We start from the raw sequence: 18,454 nt of genomic DNA on the forward strand, positions 1-18,454 counted from the left end.
TCTGCAGAGTGAAATACAGCCTAACTTCATTTTGATTTCCATTTCTGTCCGTTTCCCCGAGGAAGGCGTGACGCAGCAGAATGGAACACTTACTTTAGTCCATGCACGCGCACACACACACACACACACACACACACACACACACACACACACACACACGCTCTCCCGCTCACCTCCACTTTGGTTACCTCCGGCTGCTAACGCTAAAGATTAAAAAAGACTGTTTATGTAATGAGAAATGAGACTCAGCCATTGGCCAGCCTGACCGATCAGCAGCAGGTCCAGGCTGAATGCAAATGTCAGTTTCTGAAATGTACTCAAGATCTTTACCCTTTACGACCTAAAATCTTCCATGCATGCGCAAGTAAACTTTCAGACCTGGAAAGGGAAAATCCAACAGGTCCTGATGCCCAAACAGCTGCTCGATTGCCAATGACTCCCACAGCGACGAATGATTTTTGGAGAGTACCAGCGACAAGCGTACCGGTAACAAAAGCTAGTCATCAATGTACAAAACTACTTTAACTGTCTCAAATGTATTTCTCAAGTTATACCTGAATATCACCCGAGTACACACATTTCACCTTTTCTGCATAAACACACAAACTGGGCTCAGAGTAACACATAAGTTCAAATCCTAATCGTTACCTCAGATGATGTAAACATCCTTTAAACACATTTCCACACAGGTGGTTTGCCTTTTCCTTTTCATTTCCCAGTTCCTTCATCCACAATAAGTGACCTCCCGCTCTGGTAGGTGGAGGGTGATGGGTGGGTCCTCGCTGAAAAGAAAAGACCTCTCATTATGCTGAACTCAATAAAATATGATTTGTGGGTCAAGGAAATTGGAAATGAAATTACACTTGAACTCAAATGCACCTCCTCTGAAACAGTTTCCCATGGTGTACACTCACCGAAGGAAACTTCAGCGCTCATATAAGCTTGATTTCTCTTTTTCCAGCGTGGAGCACGTTCAGACAGGATGTTTTATTTGTTCAGTCCTTAAAAGAGCATTTCAGGCTGCCGCTTACAGAACGAATCTGAGGTCGCTGTCTGCGTTGACTGACGTGAAAACCTCGTGGCTGTTCAGGTCACAGATTCGAGGACAACCCCGGGGTGAGACGCCACCTGGTGAAGAAGTCGTCACGATGTCAGATGACCCGAGCGAGCAACAGCTCCACACCGCTGTGCAGCCTGAAGAAGAAGAAGAGGGCGGCAGATAAGAAGACTCATGAGGTGCGCAGCGCACTCTGATCTGAATGTAGAGCGCAGGGAGAAGACGTTAGCATGCAGGGAGTGTAAAAACACAGTGACCACCTGGCTTCAGAGAAACAAACCCACAAATACAACACTTAGATCTTATCATAAGTCATTATGGTCAACGTGATGTCATACAGATGTCTTTTTACACATTCAGCAACATTAGCATTTGTTCAGTAGTGTTTCTGTCCACCTACCATTAAAGTGAGAGGCAGAGTGCGCACATCCTCATCCAGAACCAACAACTGCACCTTCATAGATGCACATTTCCCCGTTTTTGCCACTGAATGTTAATCATACTCTTCATCATATTCCAGCACTGATAACCTGTGAAATGTTAAGCCTTGTATCCGTCTCTATTTCATCCGCAGCTGTTTGTGGAGCTCAACGAGCTGATCGTGGAGAAGGACCATGAAATGCGTTGGAAGGAGCGCGCTCGTTGGATCAAGTTTGAAGAGGATGTGGAGGAGGAGACCGACCGCTGGGGCAAACCTCACGTGGCCTCGCTGTCCTTCCGCAGCTTGCTGGAGCTTCGCCGCACCATCACACAAGGTGAGCAGCTCGGGCGTGCGTACAGCGAAGCAGACGCTCCCAGCAAAGGTTCAGATGCAAACCACGAGGATAAACACGACGCACAAAAAGACGCAGAGCTCATCTGCTCGTCCTTGTCTCCCTCCACCTCCCCTCACCAGGTGCCATCCTTCTGGACCTCGAGCAGAACTCTCTGCCCGGCATCGCCCATCTGGTGGTGGAGACGATGATCATCTCTGATCAGATCAGAGCAGAGGACAGACCCAGTGTTCTCCGGGCTCTGCTTCTCAAACACAGGTCAGTCACCAGCCTCCTTCAAACACAACATTTCACTTATCTAGTCTGGCATCCCAGGAGAGGCTTTAAGGGCCACATCTGTGTGTTATTTTACCAAATAATTGTTTGGAACAGGCGGAAAATGAGCATTTTGTGTAGCCAGAATTAAAACCACAGCCCTTCTTATTCCCGATTTCCAATATAAACCAAACCTTTCAGTCCGTGAAGCTGTCCGATCACCTCAGTCAGGCTCTCTTTGACTTAGCTTCACTGAAACTAGCATTAGCAAGTCTGATACCCAGCGTCATGAAGCCAGTCGGAGAGCAGCATAAGTGCATAAATACGAAGTCTCGGAGAAAATGAACGAAGTGACTGAAATTTTGCAGGAATCAATCAGATTCTTCAGGGATCCAAGAGGCGACTGAACCGTCACTGTTAGCAAAGAATGTCAGGACAGTTAATATATACCATTACATTTCACTCATTACTAACTTTCCACTACACTTTACTGTACATCCAGTACAATAAAGTAATGTGGAAAGTCTTTGTAAACTCATTACTCTGTGTTCTTAACTCATTGTAAACAAATCTCATCTCAAAAACAAAAAAAAACGGGCATTGTCTGTGTGTCCAAAGGCTGAAACATTACTACTCTGAGCACTCTGTTTCCCAAAAGCTATTAAAAATCCATCAATGAGCCACACTGCTGCTCTGGATGACGTGTCCCTTCGTTACCACCAACACACAAACACATCGTCATTTATTTCGAATCAGTCCCACAAACACTGCTGCTGGAAATGCTCCCTGCAGAACCAAATGTGGATTAATCCGCCGGTGGAAACAGTCCCCAGCTGTTGCCCTGTGTGCACCTGTTTGTGTTACATTCCCTAAAAACCTGCTGCTTGAGGACACCATCCGGACGTTTTAAATACTCAAATACAGTATTTCTGACATATGGCTGATCGATGAGGACTTTAAGCTTTTATATGAAAGCCTGAACAAGATCTCCTACTGGCATTTTTGGTGTGTGGTGTCAGTTACCATGGTAACAGATCTGGATTTAGTCTCAAACAGCCCCAATCCCATTTAATACCAAAGTTAGATGACTAACCCACCTGCTTGGTGAGGCAGCGTTATCTCAGACTTAGTGGCGAATTAGCAGCAGAGTGCGCTGCTGCGGACGCTGCTTTGTGCGCCGTCTCAGGGGTTATGCGTATGGCAGCATGAAGGATAAAATCCTAGCCCTCTTCCTCTTCTCATTAATCATCATCCTGCAGTGAAGGTTACAGAAAGGCAAACTCAGGGGAACTGAACAGGGAATTTCCAAATTGTGACATTTAACAGCACTTGGCTCATCGTCTGGTGGACTTCCCCGCGGTCGGCTCAGTTTCAGATGTCAGGACTGTGCTGGAGCTGCTCTGGGCCTGAAAGCCTCGACCAGCAGGTTGAAAGTTTGGTTCTTCTTGTGCGAGCCTTTCTTTGACATATTCTGTGTCAATTTCTTCTGTTTTTGTACACAAAAGAGTTTGTGTTTCAATCTGAGGTGAGAATGAAAAGGAAAGTGTTCGAGCCTTGTTAAAACATAAACCTCCTCGCTTGAAACCGGCCTTTCTAACTGTTTTACTTTTCATAACACCAGTTTCATTATGTTCCTAACATGTTTGCTCGGAGATGAGAGCGGGTTGAATCCCAGGATTTAACATGAAAGGAGTCTGACTAACCACAGAGCTATTCGGGTGTCTTCCCTCCAAAGGTTTGCTGTTTCTCACCAGTTATTTTAGCCTTCGAGTTTGTGGCGCTCTGTGGTTTCTGCATGAGCAGCTTCTTTCCAGGCGTTCCAGTCGATGGTGTTGGTGGAAATTATTGGGTATGATGCTGCTAAACCAGCGGAAGTGTATGTGAGTAGATTTGGAGAGGGGGCGGATATAATGGGACGCCGCAGCTCCCTTTCAGGGGTCAGCATCTCTGTTCAGGAGGCATTAGTGAGCGGGACTCGCCCGCTAGAAACCCTCAAAGACACAAAGTGTCTCAGCTGCCTGTTCACAAAATGCCGGAGGGGCCGGTTACATCAGATCCTGCACACTGCTAGCATGCGGACGCAACGCGTGTGACATGTCATCTCCCCTCTTCAGCTCTCAAATGGCCCCCCCTTATTGATCGGCACTTGCATTGACATGTCAGCCAAACTGACTTGACACATGTGGTCAATGGAATAGGGCGCCACACATACCGGATTATGGATTTTCACTGTTACATAATGAAAAAAAAACCAAGCTAAATGTCGGCTGTCACATTGAATTACCAGAAGGAAAGCAAGCCATGCCTGTCAAACTCAGATGCTGTCATCGAGCTCCAGTTTCTGTACTTTTCAGGCTTTACATCTGATGACCGACAGAAATTGGATCGTTGATCAGTGAATCGTTACATCGAGCCAGATCCATGGACTTTTACTGCCCTTAAATTTGGTTTGTGAACTTTAGGATGAATTGCAGCTTTGGATGATCCAGCTTTTCATCTCATGACATCATGAGGTTAAATTGTCCAGTGCGTTGAACCTTAAAAACATAATAATAATTGGCAAATAAACTAAGCTGATGAACATGTAAACATCAGTCTAACATTGTCATCGTAAGCGTGTTAGCATGCTGACTTTAGCTTTTAGCGCTCACAGAGTTGCTAGCAGGGCTGCAGACTTTTAATCTCTTTTCTTTGAGCCGACATGCACACGAGTCGGTGTCAGTGCCCGCTTGCGAACACACATTGCATATACGCTCTCTCACTGAGAACAGGCCCATTTATTAGCTGTTTTGATGCGTTTGATCGTGTCACACATGCTTTGTCAGGAGGTGGATTTTGGCCAGATGTCACAGAATTGTGATCCAAACTTGCAGAACAGCTTCAAAATGAACTGCTGTTGAAAGAATTTCACTCATACCAGTTTTAGTTCACTCATCCTCACGTCTGTGTCCAGCACTCTGTCTGGCTCCCCCTCTGTCGAGCCAGAATGGTACAGCCTGGGTTGGATCAGGTGTGGTTGCTCTGATCTGACCCTTGTAAAGTTTGGATTAGCCCAGTAGATTGATGAAGATGACCAGCTTCTCACAAAGCGACACAACAGATGAACACAAAGCCGGCCAGTGGACGTTCTTAGCAGCAGGCCATCGTACGTTCACTCCATCTTTCCACATAAATTCCCAGCATGTCACTGGCTGCTTCCACTGGGAAAAAACCCCTCATGTCATTAGAGTCATCATCAATCTGAGATATCAGATTTACGATGTGGAAAGAAACACACTGAGGTGCTGCTAAAATTTAGCTCATCGCTTACTCAGGCCACTTTAAAACTCCTCTGGAAACGTATCGAGCACAATTCACTCCGGTGTCACACCTCGTTCTTTTGTCTCACGGCGCTGTCGTGTCCAATTTGGGCGCCGTCTTATTGGACCTCATGGGCCTAATGACTACGGTGATGTCACCAGTGGACTGAGCAGTGATGTAATGAAGCAGTGTTAAAAACTTGGCTGGTGTGACACACTAAATAACTCTCTTTAAGAGGGGCAGAAACATGCTTGCTCTCACATGCACAAAGACGTCGCTAATAAGGCTGCACAGATTAGTCTCTGGCCCTTTTACTGATGTCCTAACGCAAATATCACACTCTGAAGACTTTCTCATAAGAGCTTTCTAATCGGCATGGATTGAACAAACGCTTTAGATTTGGAAGGACTTTGCTGGTGACTTTTCTAGATTTTCTAGACCTCAGCTGCCTGAGGTGGAGCTCTTCAGCATGTCGATGAACAGAAGGTAGACGAGGCGGAGGAGGATCACAGCTGGTCATTTCTGTAACCCAAATTATCCTGCAGCTCTCTTAATTAAAACACTTCAAAATGATGATTTTTGTGGAAGTGGAAACTGAACTCATCTCATCACAGTGATCGCTTAATTCACCCTCAGGCTGCAGAGGTAATAAGTAGATCCACATTCCTGGTGAGGTGTCTGATACTTGGGAGGAATATGTAGGACATAATAATCTTAAATACCTGCAATTGAAAGAGAGATTGAAACTGCCAGCAGAGCGGCTTCATGGATGATGTTCAAAATCAAATATCTAATCAATAGATTGTCGTGTGGATCATTAGTGATCCACCGCGGATATATCCTGAGGCCTCTTCATCTAGCGTTTCTGTTTCAGACTTAATTGTTGAGATATTTCTGCTTTCCGCAGGATTAATTATGTAATTTCATCCGCTGCCGTCATCACTTTAACATCTTAATTTGTACTTATCCTTCGTGAGCTGCAAAGCTAATGACAGCAGACTCAGCTGTACTGTGTGCTAATTAGCAAATGTTAGCATGCTAACAGCCTCTCGCCCGTTGACAGCTGGGATAGGCTCCAGCACCCCCCGCAACCCCAAAAGGGATACACGGTATAGAAAATGGATGGATGGATAGCATGCTAACATGCTAAGATGTGGCCCTGGAAAACAGTTCTTGCTATTAGCATTGTCCCTGTGAGCATATTAGCACCCTGATGTTAGCATTTAGCTGCGTCTACAGACCAGCATGCCTGCAGACTGACTCTTTCTTTCTTTCTTTCTTTCTTTCTTTCTTTCTTTCTTTCTTTCTTTCTTTCTTTCTTTCTTTCTTTCTTTCTTTCTTTCTGTCGCTCTTTTCTCCACAGCCATCCGAGTGATCTGAAACATCGTTTTCACCGCCACCAGTCATCCAGCAGTCTTCACGGCCCCTTCAATCACAACCACGTCCCGGACACCAATCTGCCACTGGTGGCCGAAGAGCACGACGAGCACCAGGACAACAAAGGGCCGGTGTACGACCCGAAACAAGACGTGTTCGTCAGCCTGTTTGTCAGTTCCCTTTGGCTTTTTTGTTTGTTCTTAACTCCTGATTCTTCACACTTCCTTTACTCTTTGTATCAACATGAGAAGGTGACAGAGATCTTTGACATGTGAGATCTTAGTGATGACAGACTGTTACGTAGTTGAAACAGTGCAGGCAGACAGCACAGTAAATACAATTTACCAAAGCCAAAGTAAGTGATTAACTAGTTTTGACAAGAATCCACGAGGATAATTGAACTCAGCTATCTAAATGGACGGAGATAAAAGCGACGTTGAGCTGTCTAGTTCTAGTTTATGGTTTGCATTAAGTTCTGAGAATCAGCAGTAAGCATAGATTTAAGCATGATTACGCTAAATTCCTGATGTGAGGCCTGTGGCTCTCGCATTGTTCTTTGAAACGCCCCTCTATGAGGTCAGAAGTCGTGTAGGTAGTTCTTGAAGTCGGAGAAAGCAAGCCTCCCTGTGCCACATGTGTTGAATTATGCTCTTAGTCAGCTTACAGGTGCTTCTAGTTAAAGCTTCTTGATGCATTAACTGTGAAAACTTAATGTTCCCCATGGCTTAAAATGTTGGCAAATTTCAAACAGTCTATTAAAGAGATTGCGCTCAAACATAAAGAACCAGTCATGCAGTTTAAAATGAACTGCACCGGGATGTTAGATTATTGTTCCTATGCATCGCTATCCCCACAATATATTCACATTATTGCTCCCATGCTGCGTTATAGTGTCACATCACGTTGGTTGGAACAACAATGATGATATTTCTTGTTCTGTTGCTCGTCCAAGAAATCTCTCCACCCTCTGCCTCCTGAGAGCCATCCAGCTGCAGCCAGATCGATGAAACTCCTCGCCAAGATTCCCAAAGATGCTGAAGCTGTCATTGTTTTAGTTGGTAAGCTCTGGGAGTTTTGACAAAGTAGATTAGTTGGAGGAATTATGTCTTTTCTCCTGTTTTTATAGACTGCTGGGAGAGGAATCTGCTTGTTGTATATTCTCCATCAGGCCTTAAATACAAAATAAAAGAAATAACCTGCATCTTGCAGTGCTTACCGCTAATGGTACCTGAGTGTAGTCTTTGTTATAGTTTGTAGTGTTAATGTAAAATCACCCCCCGTAGCTGCTTTGCTGTGACCCCTGAGGAGCTGGAAAGTTTTCACAGTAAAGCTGCAGGATGTCTTGATTTAGCAGCAAACAGCAAATTAACACCACAACTACTGCAGATGAGAGTGAGGAGGAGATTCACTTTACGGTTTGATTTCTGTGGAGTCATGTGAGAGTAAACAGATGATGAGGGTGCTAATAGCCGAGGCGCAGTGAAGGGTTGTGTGTCCGACAGCGTGGCCTCTCGTGCGGAGATGTGAAAAAAGTCTAAACCTGCTGTGGTTCGCTGCTTCCCGTCAGGCTGCGTGGAGTTCCTGGAGCAGCCTGCCATGGCCTTCGTCAGGCTGAGCGAGGCGGCCCTTCTGGAGTCGGTGCTGGAGGTCCCCGTCCCCGTTCGCTTCATTTTTGTCCTGCTCGGTCCCAGTCAGTCCAACGTGGACTATCACGAGATCGGACGCTCCTTCTCCACTCTCATGTCTGACAAGGTAGATGTAAACCGTAGAAGACGTAAAACCGCATTTCAGTCAGACAATTAAAGAACTGAGTCACAAAAAGCAAAGAAAACACATGAATAATGTTTTAAGAATTTGATGCAGAATTGATAGAACTATAACATTTTGTACACAAACATCAAAAAGTGAGTTTGTTTGCTGCTGCTAATTTTCCCCTGAAACAGCCCTTTTGGATGTCTTTGTGGTGCAGAAAACTTCATGGTATTCGGCTGTTTATGGCCATCAAAGACACCGGAGAAGATGACTAATTGATTGATTGTAATTTTCTAATCACTAATAAGATGCAACTCCCAGTGAAGCACCTCTAACGACTAACAGACACTCTGATACATGCGCTCTTATTGCAGTCGTAAATTGTAGACGACATCCTTTCAGCTTGAGCGGCCTCTCTTCAGCTTTCGGTGATGACATTCAATTGTATTTCGTTGTAGAGTTTCCACGAGGTGGCCTACTTTGCTGACGACAGACAGGACCTCCTGAATGGTATCAATGAATTTTTGGACTGCAGCATCGTCATTCCCCCCTCAGATGTGGAGGGCAAAGACCTCCTGAAGACGGTGGCGGACTTCCAGAAGCAGATGCTGCGCAAGAGGAAGGAGAGGGAACTCAAGCGCCACCACTCCTCATCTGGAATGGAGCAGAACAACAAAGGTACTCTGTCAAATCCCTAACACGCTTCTCTTCCAAGACAAGTCTCCAAATGCCAGGTTTGAAGCCTCCGACTCTCCAAAACACAGATCCCAAACGTCTGACTCTGACCGTGCAGAACATTCCCTCCTTTTGCATCGTTAAAAACATGCACGTGAAAAGTTTTTACAAATTAGAAGAAAAAACAGCAAAATGTACCTTTTTATTTTAGATTATACTATAAAGCTTACTAAAAACTCATTGCCAAAACATAACATCTTGTTTGATACTACAGTCACAGATCCTACAGATAGTGAGGATGAGGATGAGGACGGCATCACTGCTTTCTAATTATATGCATATTGTTTGCAGTAGTTTCCTAAAACAGCTGGGCGCTGTAGTTTTTAGCAAATGTGACTCAAACAGGAGTAAATCGTGCATTTGTTGGGGACTATTTAACCATGTCAGCTGAGGATTGATACACATTTGTTGCTCTTGGGAGTATTTAAGGTGGCAGGACACTGAATGTGGGATCAACCCCACTAAACTGCATGTGTTCATGGCGATGAAGGAACATGTGACCCAGTATGGTTCAGGTTCTAGTTGGTTTTGCTCACAACACTTCCTGTTTCCTGTTTCCAGAATTTGCTTACAGAATATGTCTTTCGTGTCACGAGTTGTTCCTTTATGTAATGGCACTTGTAACAAACCCCCCAGAGGTGAGTCCGGAGGAGGAGGAGGAGGGAGACCAGGAGGTGGACCCTCTGAAGCGCTCAGGGATCCCTTTCGGAGGCCTGATCCACGACATCCGCCGCCGCTACCCGCACTACGTCAGCGACTTGAAGGACGCCCTGGACATGCAGTGCATCGCCGCCGTCATCTTCATCTATTTTGCTGCGCTGTCGCCCACCATCACCTTCGGAGGCCTGCTGGGTAAACTGAAACTACCAGAAACAAGAACTGTGGAGTCCATGCTGTTTTGCTTGCGCTCTGAAGGTGATGCTGTTCGTTTTCACCCACAGGAGAAAAAACAGAGGGCATGATGGGAGTGACTGAGCTTATCGTGTCAACTGCAACTCTCGGAGTTATATTCTCGCTGCTCGCTGGGCAGCCGCTCCTCATCATAGGCTTCTCCGGACCTTTGCTGGTGTTTGAAGAAGCCTATTACAAGGTGCAAGAGTTTAACTGTCACCGCCACATAGTTCCCTTTCTGTTTCCCCTGAATGTGTAACCTCATGTCTGTGTCTTCCCTCGCAGTTCTGTCAGGCCCACAACTACGAGTACCTGACTGGTCGAGTGTGGATCGGTTTCTGGCTCATCTTCATCGTCCTGGTGATTGTGGCAGCGGAGGGCAGCTTCCTCGTTCGCTACATCTCACCTTTTACGCAGGAGATTTTTGCTTTCCTCATCTCGCTCATCTTCATCTACGAGACTTTTTCTAAGCTCATCAAGGTAACCCCTGCGACGCCTCGTGACATCGAGCCTTGACAGCCGATCAGCAGGGGATAAATTGAGGCTCTCCTCTTGTTTCCAGGTGTTTCAGGAACATCCACTGATGGCAATGTACCCCGGTGACTCCACCCCAGCGACAGGGCTCCAAGATGTTGTAGACCCCATCTTCAACCAGCCCAACACTGCTCTTCTGTCTCTGGTCCTCATGATGGGCACTTTCTTTGTGGCTTTCTTCCTCAGGAAATTCAGAAACAGTCGGTTTTTAGGTGGCAAGGTACCCCGCTTTAGGACTTTTCTTTCAGCTGTGTAGCATTTAGCTTCGAGCGCTCTGTCCGTCCGTCCGTCCGCTCTGGACACATTTTGCACCATTAGCCGTAAAATAACCCAGCAATGTGCACCTTAGAAGCAGAGGCATCATTTCTTCTGCCAGCAGCATGTGCTGATGAGCTCAGCCACACAAACATATTGCAGTGAATGCTGTATTTTACAAAGCATCTCTGTTTATGCTGCGAGCCTCAAGGCTGATGATGACAATCGAGGAGCTCTGAATGGCAGTTTGAGGCAAAGTGGCCAATAATGTAATTCACACTTTTTCACAGCAGGACTGAAAGCCTGTGTTTAGCACTGTTTAAATCAATACTGATGCGTCTAACAGTGGACGTTAAGCCTTCAAACTGAATGTGAAGACTTGCTTTGACGTGTTTCTGATGAATCTCCAGCTTGGATTAAAGTCAGGAAGCTGAACGTTGACTCGATCTATGTTTGGTTTCTCAATGTCCCCAGGCCAGAAGAATCATTGGTGACTTTGGCATCCCCATCTCAATTTTAGTGTCAGTACTGGTGGATTACCATATTACTGACACTTACACACAGGTAAGTCTGACGTCACAGCAGCTGAAGCTTTTATTACAGGCTCTTTGCTCAGAACTTGATTATTTTTATTTACTTTCAGAAACTGGACGTGCCGTCGGGCTTCTCGGTCACCTCCCCTGACAAGAGAGGGTGGTTCATCAGTCCCTTTGGTGACAAGCAGCCCTTCCCCACCTGGATGATGGGAGCGTCTATTGTGCCTGCCCTTCTTGTCTTCATCCTCATTTTCATGGAAACTCAGATCACGTCGTACGTACAGTGTGATTGTGTGCAGTGGTAATGCTCTGGGCGTAGAGTCTTTGAACTTTAAAGAATTCACAGTTTTTCCTCCAATCCATCAGATTGATAGTGAGTAAGAAGGAGCGGCGCCTGGTTAAAGGCTCGGGCTTCCACCTGGACCTCCTGCTCATCGTCGTCCTGGGCGCCATCTGCCCTCTCTTCGGCCTGCCATGGCTCACCGCGGCCACCGTGCGCTCCGTCACTCATGTCAACGCCCTCACCGTCATGAGCAAAGCGACGGCGCCTGGCGAAAAGCCCATGATCCAGGAGGTGAAAGAGCAGAGGCTGACTGGGCTGCTGGTGGCTGTTCTTGTTGGTAAGAGGAAAGGGAAGGGTGGGAGTGTGGGATGCCAGCTGATCGTTTGTTAAGCCCCACCCACAAACAGTGACTATCCAATCGTAACTTGACAGGTAAAGCAAGTGAGGATGGAGCTTAGTATCATATGAAATCTGAATCATAAACTTAAAGGAACTTCAAAATAAAGAATCACATCAACGACAACAGTGCATCTGACTGAGCGAGAGGAAAGAAGAATCTGAACTAATTCCAGACTAATTATTCTTTTATTATCTGGCTGTGGGGGTTATGTTTTCACAGCATTGTTACTGAGCTGGAAAACACGAGCTCAAAGGTACACAGTGGCAGAGTCCAGACATTCGTGAGGAATGAATCAGCCAATGCAACATCTTAAAATAATTTCATATTGTGTACAAATTGTCTTCAAACTGAACCGAAAGAGTCGTATTTCCCGATGAAAAGCGTTCAGCTCAACATGCGACGTGTGACATTGTCTTCGCCCGCTGACTTGCGCTGCTCTGCCAGCACAATCTCTTGTTTCAGTTAAAGCAGGGATCCCGAAGTGGTCTTAAGTGCGGTTTGATCCAGTTCGGGTACACAACCATGATGACTCATTGTGATCGTTGAGCTTTTGTTTGATTGAAAGGCTGTTTGGATCAGGAATAAGACTTTTTGGATTAGTCCAGAGAGCGTTTCAACTGAGGCAGCCGAACAGTGAATGTGTTTCAAATAAATGGCATCGACGGGGTGTTTAGCAGGAGGGTTGTTCCCCTGTTGGCTGAATGATTCTCTCGTTCACCTTTGACCCCTCTCTACCCATCAGGTATGTCCATCGTGATGACAGACGTGCTCCGCCTCATCCCTCTCGCTGTGCTCTTTGGCATCTTCCTCTACATGGGGGTCACCTCCCTGACGGGCATCCAGCTGTACGAACGCATCACGCTAATGGTCACCCCTGCCAAGCACCACCCTGACCACATCTACGTCACCAAGGTAACACACGCAATAACAATCCTGACGTGCCCTCGTCTCTTTTATTAGCGGTGAGACGGAGAAGCCAAACCCAGCAGAGCGGCGGCTGCAGCACAGTCCAGGCTGCAGTGTTGCTTTTCATCTCGGTTCGATAGGGTAGCCATCGTATTCAGCACCATCCAGGTTTTTACAGCTATGTACGTCTTGGACTGCTCCACATCCAGAAAGCTGTCATTTCTTTACCAACAGAGAGTTACAAGCAGAGGAGGGATTTCTGGCGCCTTCCAAGATGCTTGGAGAAAGGAAAACATTGCTGGAGTTTTGACCCCAAACAGAGAGTTACCTCAACTGTTGAGGATAAACACAGTTTGGTTTCTGGCTGCACAGTCGCTGCTGGGCTTAGCTTCTCCAGCTGATCATCAGTAATGGAAGAATATGCTTAATGTATTCTCTGATGTCAGACTTTCATTTCGATGTGTAGATCGTGTTGTTTATCGGCGTGTTTTTCGTTTCACTGACTAACTGCTAAGCAACACCAGCTCAGGATGTGCCTGCACACGTAACAGAGAATGATCCGGATAAGGTCTGCACGTACTGCAGTATTCACATTTCTATTGGAGTACTTCAGCAAGTACATTTGTGATGACGTACTGTCCTTCCTTTCTGTCATGCAAACAGTGCTACCCATTCAGGGCGGCTAAGGCTAACATAACACATTAAAATCTAGTAATTTTCATTTAATATTAGACAAAACCAATCTTTAACGCATTGAATTGGAAAAAGAAACACTGCAGCACTAATCTAACTTTAAAACACAGGAGACAAATGAGAAGAAAGACATAAAATGGCAGCTGATGTAGCCACAGGGAGGCTAGCACAGCCAACATGTTGGCATATGTCAGGTCAGCAATCCTGCTAACGTGAGAGAGGCCAATGATGTGCGATGAAGAACAAAAGAGAGGCCTGGCCTTATGGAGTGGATCCACACCTAATGCATCACTTCTCGAAGGATCTGGCGCGGTTGTGTTCATGCACGCAGCCATCGTTCCTCATTAAAAGCAGATTGCATTGCGTTTGGTGAAGCAGAGAATATTCAAAAGAACACCTCTCATGATGAAATGCGTTCAGAAGCAGCCTGTTAGTGATGCTTTCGTGACACTTGGCCCCTCCACAGGGTTGTTCACAGTATCTGTATCAGAGTGGGTCATTTGGTGCTGATAATACTTGTACTGAAAACACATTTTGTGGCACATGAGAAACAGGAACGCTTTGCAGAAAGTTGCATATTTTACACAAATCATCAGATGCAGGATCTTCCACTAGATGGAGCCAAAAGATGTGGGATTTTCTTGCTGCCGAGGAACAGTTTGGGACTCAGTGTTTTAATGTGTCTGCACTGTGGTCTCTGCTCTGTTGGCGTTCATCCCATTAACCACACATGTGCTGCTCCAGGTGAAGACATGGCGTATGAACATGTTCACGCTGACGCAGCTGCTGTGCATCGTGGCTCTGTGGGTCGTCAAGTCCACCGTGGCCTCCCTGGCGTTCCCCTTCGTCCTCATCATGACGGTGCCGCTGCGCCGCCTCGTCCTCTCCAGGATTTTCGAGGAACGCGAGCTCCAGGCGGTACGTTGGGTAGCGGAGATATCCCAGGAATGCTTGAACTTTTGCCACAATTATTTTATCCCGCATGGCCTCGGGATACTTACGTTACAGCAAATTTAACATTAAATGGATGTTGGCATGTTTTTATATCTGTCTAACATGTAAAATACAAATGATTTCCTCTTCTGTGATCATGAACAGCTTTCTCATCCAAATATTTTCAACGATATGCAAATATTTCTTTTTGCTCCAGTTAAAGATTCAGGGTCCATCCTGAAGCGGGCCTTCGTGTTTTCTTGGTCAGATCTCCCAAACCCATACATGTCATCACTGTCAGATTAAAACCTCCCATTTCCAAAATGTCAACCTTTTCAGGAGCTAGAATAAACAGCTTTGTTCGTAACTTGACCACCACTGGAGTCATGTTCATCCAAAGGCCTCATGAACCCGAGGTCCTGGAGAAATGCCTCCAATCAGAGTTAAATCTGACCTGAAGTGGAACTCCATCATGTCAGATCCTTCAGCCCTCACACTGAAATGAGCCAGATTCTGCTCTTTATATGCATTTTTTCCACATTTTCATTCCTTGCCTTGTTAGCTCAAAGACTGGATATCGTCACGTAACCTCTGGTACAATGGGATGTTGTTGATGTTACACTTTGGTGTTTGTATAGATTAAACAAATACATGTTAATTCATGACCGTAAGCTAATTTTGGTGGTCAGGCTGCACCAGCTGTTTTCCCTTGTTTTCAGTCTTCATGCAAAGGAGGCCATGCTGGAAGAAGTTTCTGTGCTAGCTTCATACTTGGTGTGCAAACATGCATCAATCTTTTCATCTAACTAGTAATATAATAAGCATATTTCCCCCAAATGCCATTTCTTTTCATATTCATCAGATTTAACTGTCGTTTATCTGCTGAATTCATCTTAAAATCAAACATCTGGTACCATAAAATCCACCTGGAGGCAGACTGTGACCTTTCACTTGGTCTCATTCAAACAGCACCAACCAAACCTTTGATGAAAATGATCATTTGTCTTTTCACAGCTCGATTGCGACGAGGATTCTCCCAACTTCGACGAAGATGGGCGAGACGAGTATAACGAGATCCACATGCTTGTGTAAATTTAAACGGGACCCAGCCGATGTGACTTCCTCCGTCCTCCAGCTCTGACCAATCAGAGCGAGCCTCTATGGAAACCCCAGTGTCTGTGGGTAGCGGTGACAAAGCGAGAGGAGCTACTGTAACGGTGTTTGTAAAATGTTCAGCGCTGTAGCTGGATAATCACTTCTTACCTTTGTTTATTCCAGTTTTTTAAAAGAGCACACCTAATCTTAGATCTCTGTGGTGGTGGCGGTGTTGTGTTAAACTCCCTGAAGATGTCATTGTGTCAGACGAAAATAACTGAGCACCCCTCCTGAAGTGGACAATGCAAATCTAGCAAAAGACTTTTTGTCCTATCTATCCCTTTAATTACTCTGCAGGTTCTGGGCATACGTGCAATGATGATGGCGACCTTAGGACAACAGTGGGCTGGGTGATTTCCATTTATTTGGGTCCTGAAAGTGGGAAATAGGGTCAATTTGCCTTCATCTCACTTCATTCAGGAAGTGGATTTTCATCAGAATGCATAACAGTCCAGGCGAGTTGACCCTAAATCTCAAAGCCCTGAATTCCACTGCCGACGTAGTTTAGCTGCCGTTTTCCTTTATACCACTGCCATCGCCTATAGGTTGCAATGATGTGCAAACAAGGAGTTAAGTAGTCCTTTTCCTTTCTCCACAGACTTTTAGTAATGAGCACTTTGACTGGGCAAAAGTTCACTTTTGTCGCTGCCAACCAAGCTCCCTGGCACGAAGCCCCCTCTCTAAATGTAGTCTCCCCTTGAAGCCAAAATCTCTGCAGAGACTGAGCAAGCCTCTTCGAGGGGTGTTACTGTACTTCGTTAGGTGTTTAATGCCCAACATACCAGTCCGCTGACCCCGTTATTGTGATGGATGTATAAGTAAATAGCTTACATGGTCTCAACCTTATTTTTCTACTTTGTTGTAACTATTTATTTTGTGAACTTTGGACTTAACGCCACGCCGGATTCCCAGCGACGTTTAGCCTCCAGCTAGCTTAAACTGCTATGAGAGTTAGTGTAAAATAAAAAGAACATTGTGCAAATCAACACACTCAAAACAGAAAATAAGCCATTATTTGTCCGCTCTTTCATCTTCTCTGCAATATTTCCATCGCGTGGTGCATTTTTCACTCATGTCGTGAATAATATAATAACGCACTTGACTGGAAAAGCATAGAAACTAAGCAAACACACAAGTGCAGAAAACGCTGGGGAACAGTTGAGTGTTGGCAGAATGTATGAATGATGCATTGTACAGTAAGACTGTGAGCTCGGAATTATAATGCACCATCTGTCTTCAGAGCAGCTTTGAAATACTCAGAGATTTATTTTTCACCTCCTATATTTTGAGCCCGCTATAGAATTTTAATTACCGTCGAGCCGCGACACTTTTCAGAAACCTGTTGACACAAAAGTTCATACGAGACTTAATTATTCAGTAACAGGTTTGAATGGCGCTCTTATTTAAGAGGAAATCGATGGGATTTATCTAACAGGCCAGTGTGTTACTGACAAATAATCCACCCATAATGCTTCATTTGGGGGCGTTTTATGAACGTTATGTGGACATCAGACTGAAGCCTGGTGGTTCGGAGGTGTTCTGTGTCAGCTTTCTCAAACATGATGGTTTTGTATGATAGAGTTTTGTAAAAAAAGAAAAAAAAAAGAAAAATCAGATATGAGCAGATGCGCTGTGACTTAATTGAAATATTCGGCATCTCTGATGTGCAAAAAGCTCAACTGAACTCGTCCCTGATCGCATTCAAGGGCGACAGATACGTAAAGGATTCACCGTTTCCTGCACTCTGACAGTTTCAGAGTAAATAGTATGCAGAATCCCTCCACCCTCTATCCCTCCACCTTTCATTGCTTCTGTGTGTTTACCTCTACTGTGTATCTGCTGCAATGGATAAAGATGGGGGATCGGTAAAGAGTATAGTCTGTATAGTTTGTTATGGCTGTCTTAATTTTTTGGAGCCAGAAGTGACCACGTTTGGACGAGAGGGTGGAGCTGGGGAGGACACGCATTGCTACGCCTGACTAGTCATGATAGTGACCTGTCAATCACAGGTAGCCTAAAGCATACCCTTCTTTATGGCTTATTTTGCAGTAAATGGCAGCATAAGTTACGCAATGAGCATCATGCTGTGTTGAGGAAGACTTGAAACCAGCGATTGAGACCATAAACTCATTAGGAGACTGTTTACTGTCACTTTACAAGTGACAAGAAGGGTCATCCTCTCATAAGCTGTCACACAATCCGACTTGCAACCAGTGCAGTCGCCCCCTCCTGGCCATCAGAGAGAATGCAGGCTTAGACACAGAAGTGCCGTCCACCTGCTACACCATCCGTGATAAAGAGACACTGTGTGGCTGCTGAGGAGGTTTATGTAAATAGCTGTAAATAGCTTGTATTCACTGGATAATAAAGATTGCTGCTGCAGGCATATAATCAACTAAAAAACTCCAAATCCTAAGAAGTGAAGCACAGATCATGACAGTCTAAAAGTACACAAATCTTTACTTTTTATGGTCAGCGGTATAGTTTTTGTATGCTAACCACTAGAATCAGTGTATGTCGTTTCACATAGCCGTGCCCCACATTACGAGCCATGCAAGAATTCTGTCTCAGGGGAAACTGACCTTCGATCTGTAAATATTGCTTCCCAGCCTTTTAGTT

The 18,454-nt window shown here is 45.3% G+C and overlaps 1 protein-coding gene across 2 annotated transcripts in view; it reads left to right on the forward strand.

Annotated features, from left to right (window-relative positions):
- The window catches only part of slc4a3 (solute carrier family 4 member 3), a 43,242-nt gene extending 25,796 nt beyond the window's left edge, over positions 1 to 17,446 (forward strand). For both annotated transcript variants that reach the window (XM_070975241.1, XM_070975242.1), the window contains 17 exons: positions 1,091 to 1,236; positions 1,632 to 1,812; positions 1,953 to 2,088; positions 6,749 to 6,932; positions 7,715 to 7,820; positions 8,330 to 8,514; positions 8,973 to 9,192; positions 9,886 to 10,101; positions 10,191 to 10,339; positions 10,426 to 10,620; positions 10,703 to 10,894; positions 11,404 to 11,493; positions 11,573 to 11,739; positions 11,832 to 12,085; positions 12,891 to 13,060; positions 14,492 to 14,665; positions 15,695 to 17,446. In XM_070975241.1, coding sequence (XP_070831342.1) covers positions 1,091 to 1,236; positions 1,632 to 1,812; positions 1,953 to 2,088; positions 6,749 to 6,932; positions 7,715 to 7,820; positions 8,330 to 8,514; positions 8,973 to 9,192; positions 9,886 to 10,101; positions 10,191 to 10,339; positions 10,426 to 10,620; positions 10,703 to 10,894; positions 11,404 to 11,493; positions 11,573 to 11,739; positions 11,832 to 12,085; positions 12,891 to 13,060; positions 14,492 to 14,665; positions 15,695 to 15,772 — 2,843 coding nt within the window. In that variant the 3' untranslated portion in view covers positions 15,773 to 17,446. The remainder of the gene's footprint in view (positions 1 to 1,090; positions 1,237 to 1,631; positions 1,813 to 1,952; positions 2,089 to 6,748; positions 6,933 to 7,714; positions 7,821 to 8,329; positions 8,515 to 8,972; positions 9,193 to 9,885; positions 10,102 to 10,190; positions 10,340 to 10,425; positions 10,621 to 10,702; positions 10,895 to 11,403; positions 11,494 to 11,572; positions 11,740 to 11,831; positions 12,086 to 12,890; positions 13,061 to 14,491; positions 14,666 to 15,694) is intronic.
- Positions 17,447 to 18,454: the final 1,008 nt, after the last annotated feature.

This window comes from Chaetodon trifascialis, chromosome 12 (assembly GCF_039877785.1).
Source record: "Chaetodon trifascialis isolate fChaTrf1 chromosome 12, fChaTrf1.hap1, whole genome shotgun sequence".
Taxonomy (NCBI): domain Eukaryota; kingdom Metazoa; phylum Chordata; class Actinopteri; order Chaetodontiformes; family Chaetodontidae; genus Chaetodon; species Chaetodon trifascialis.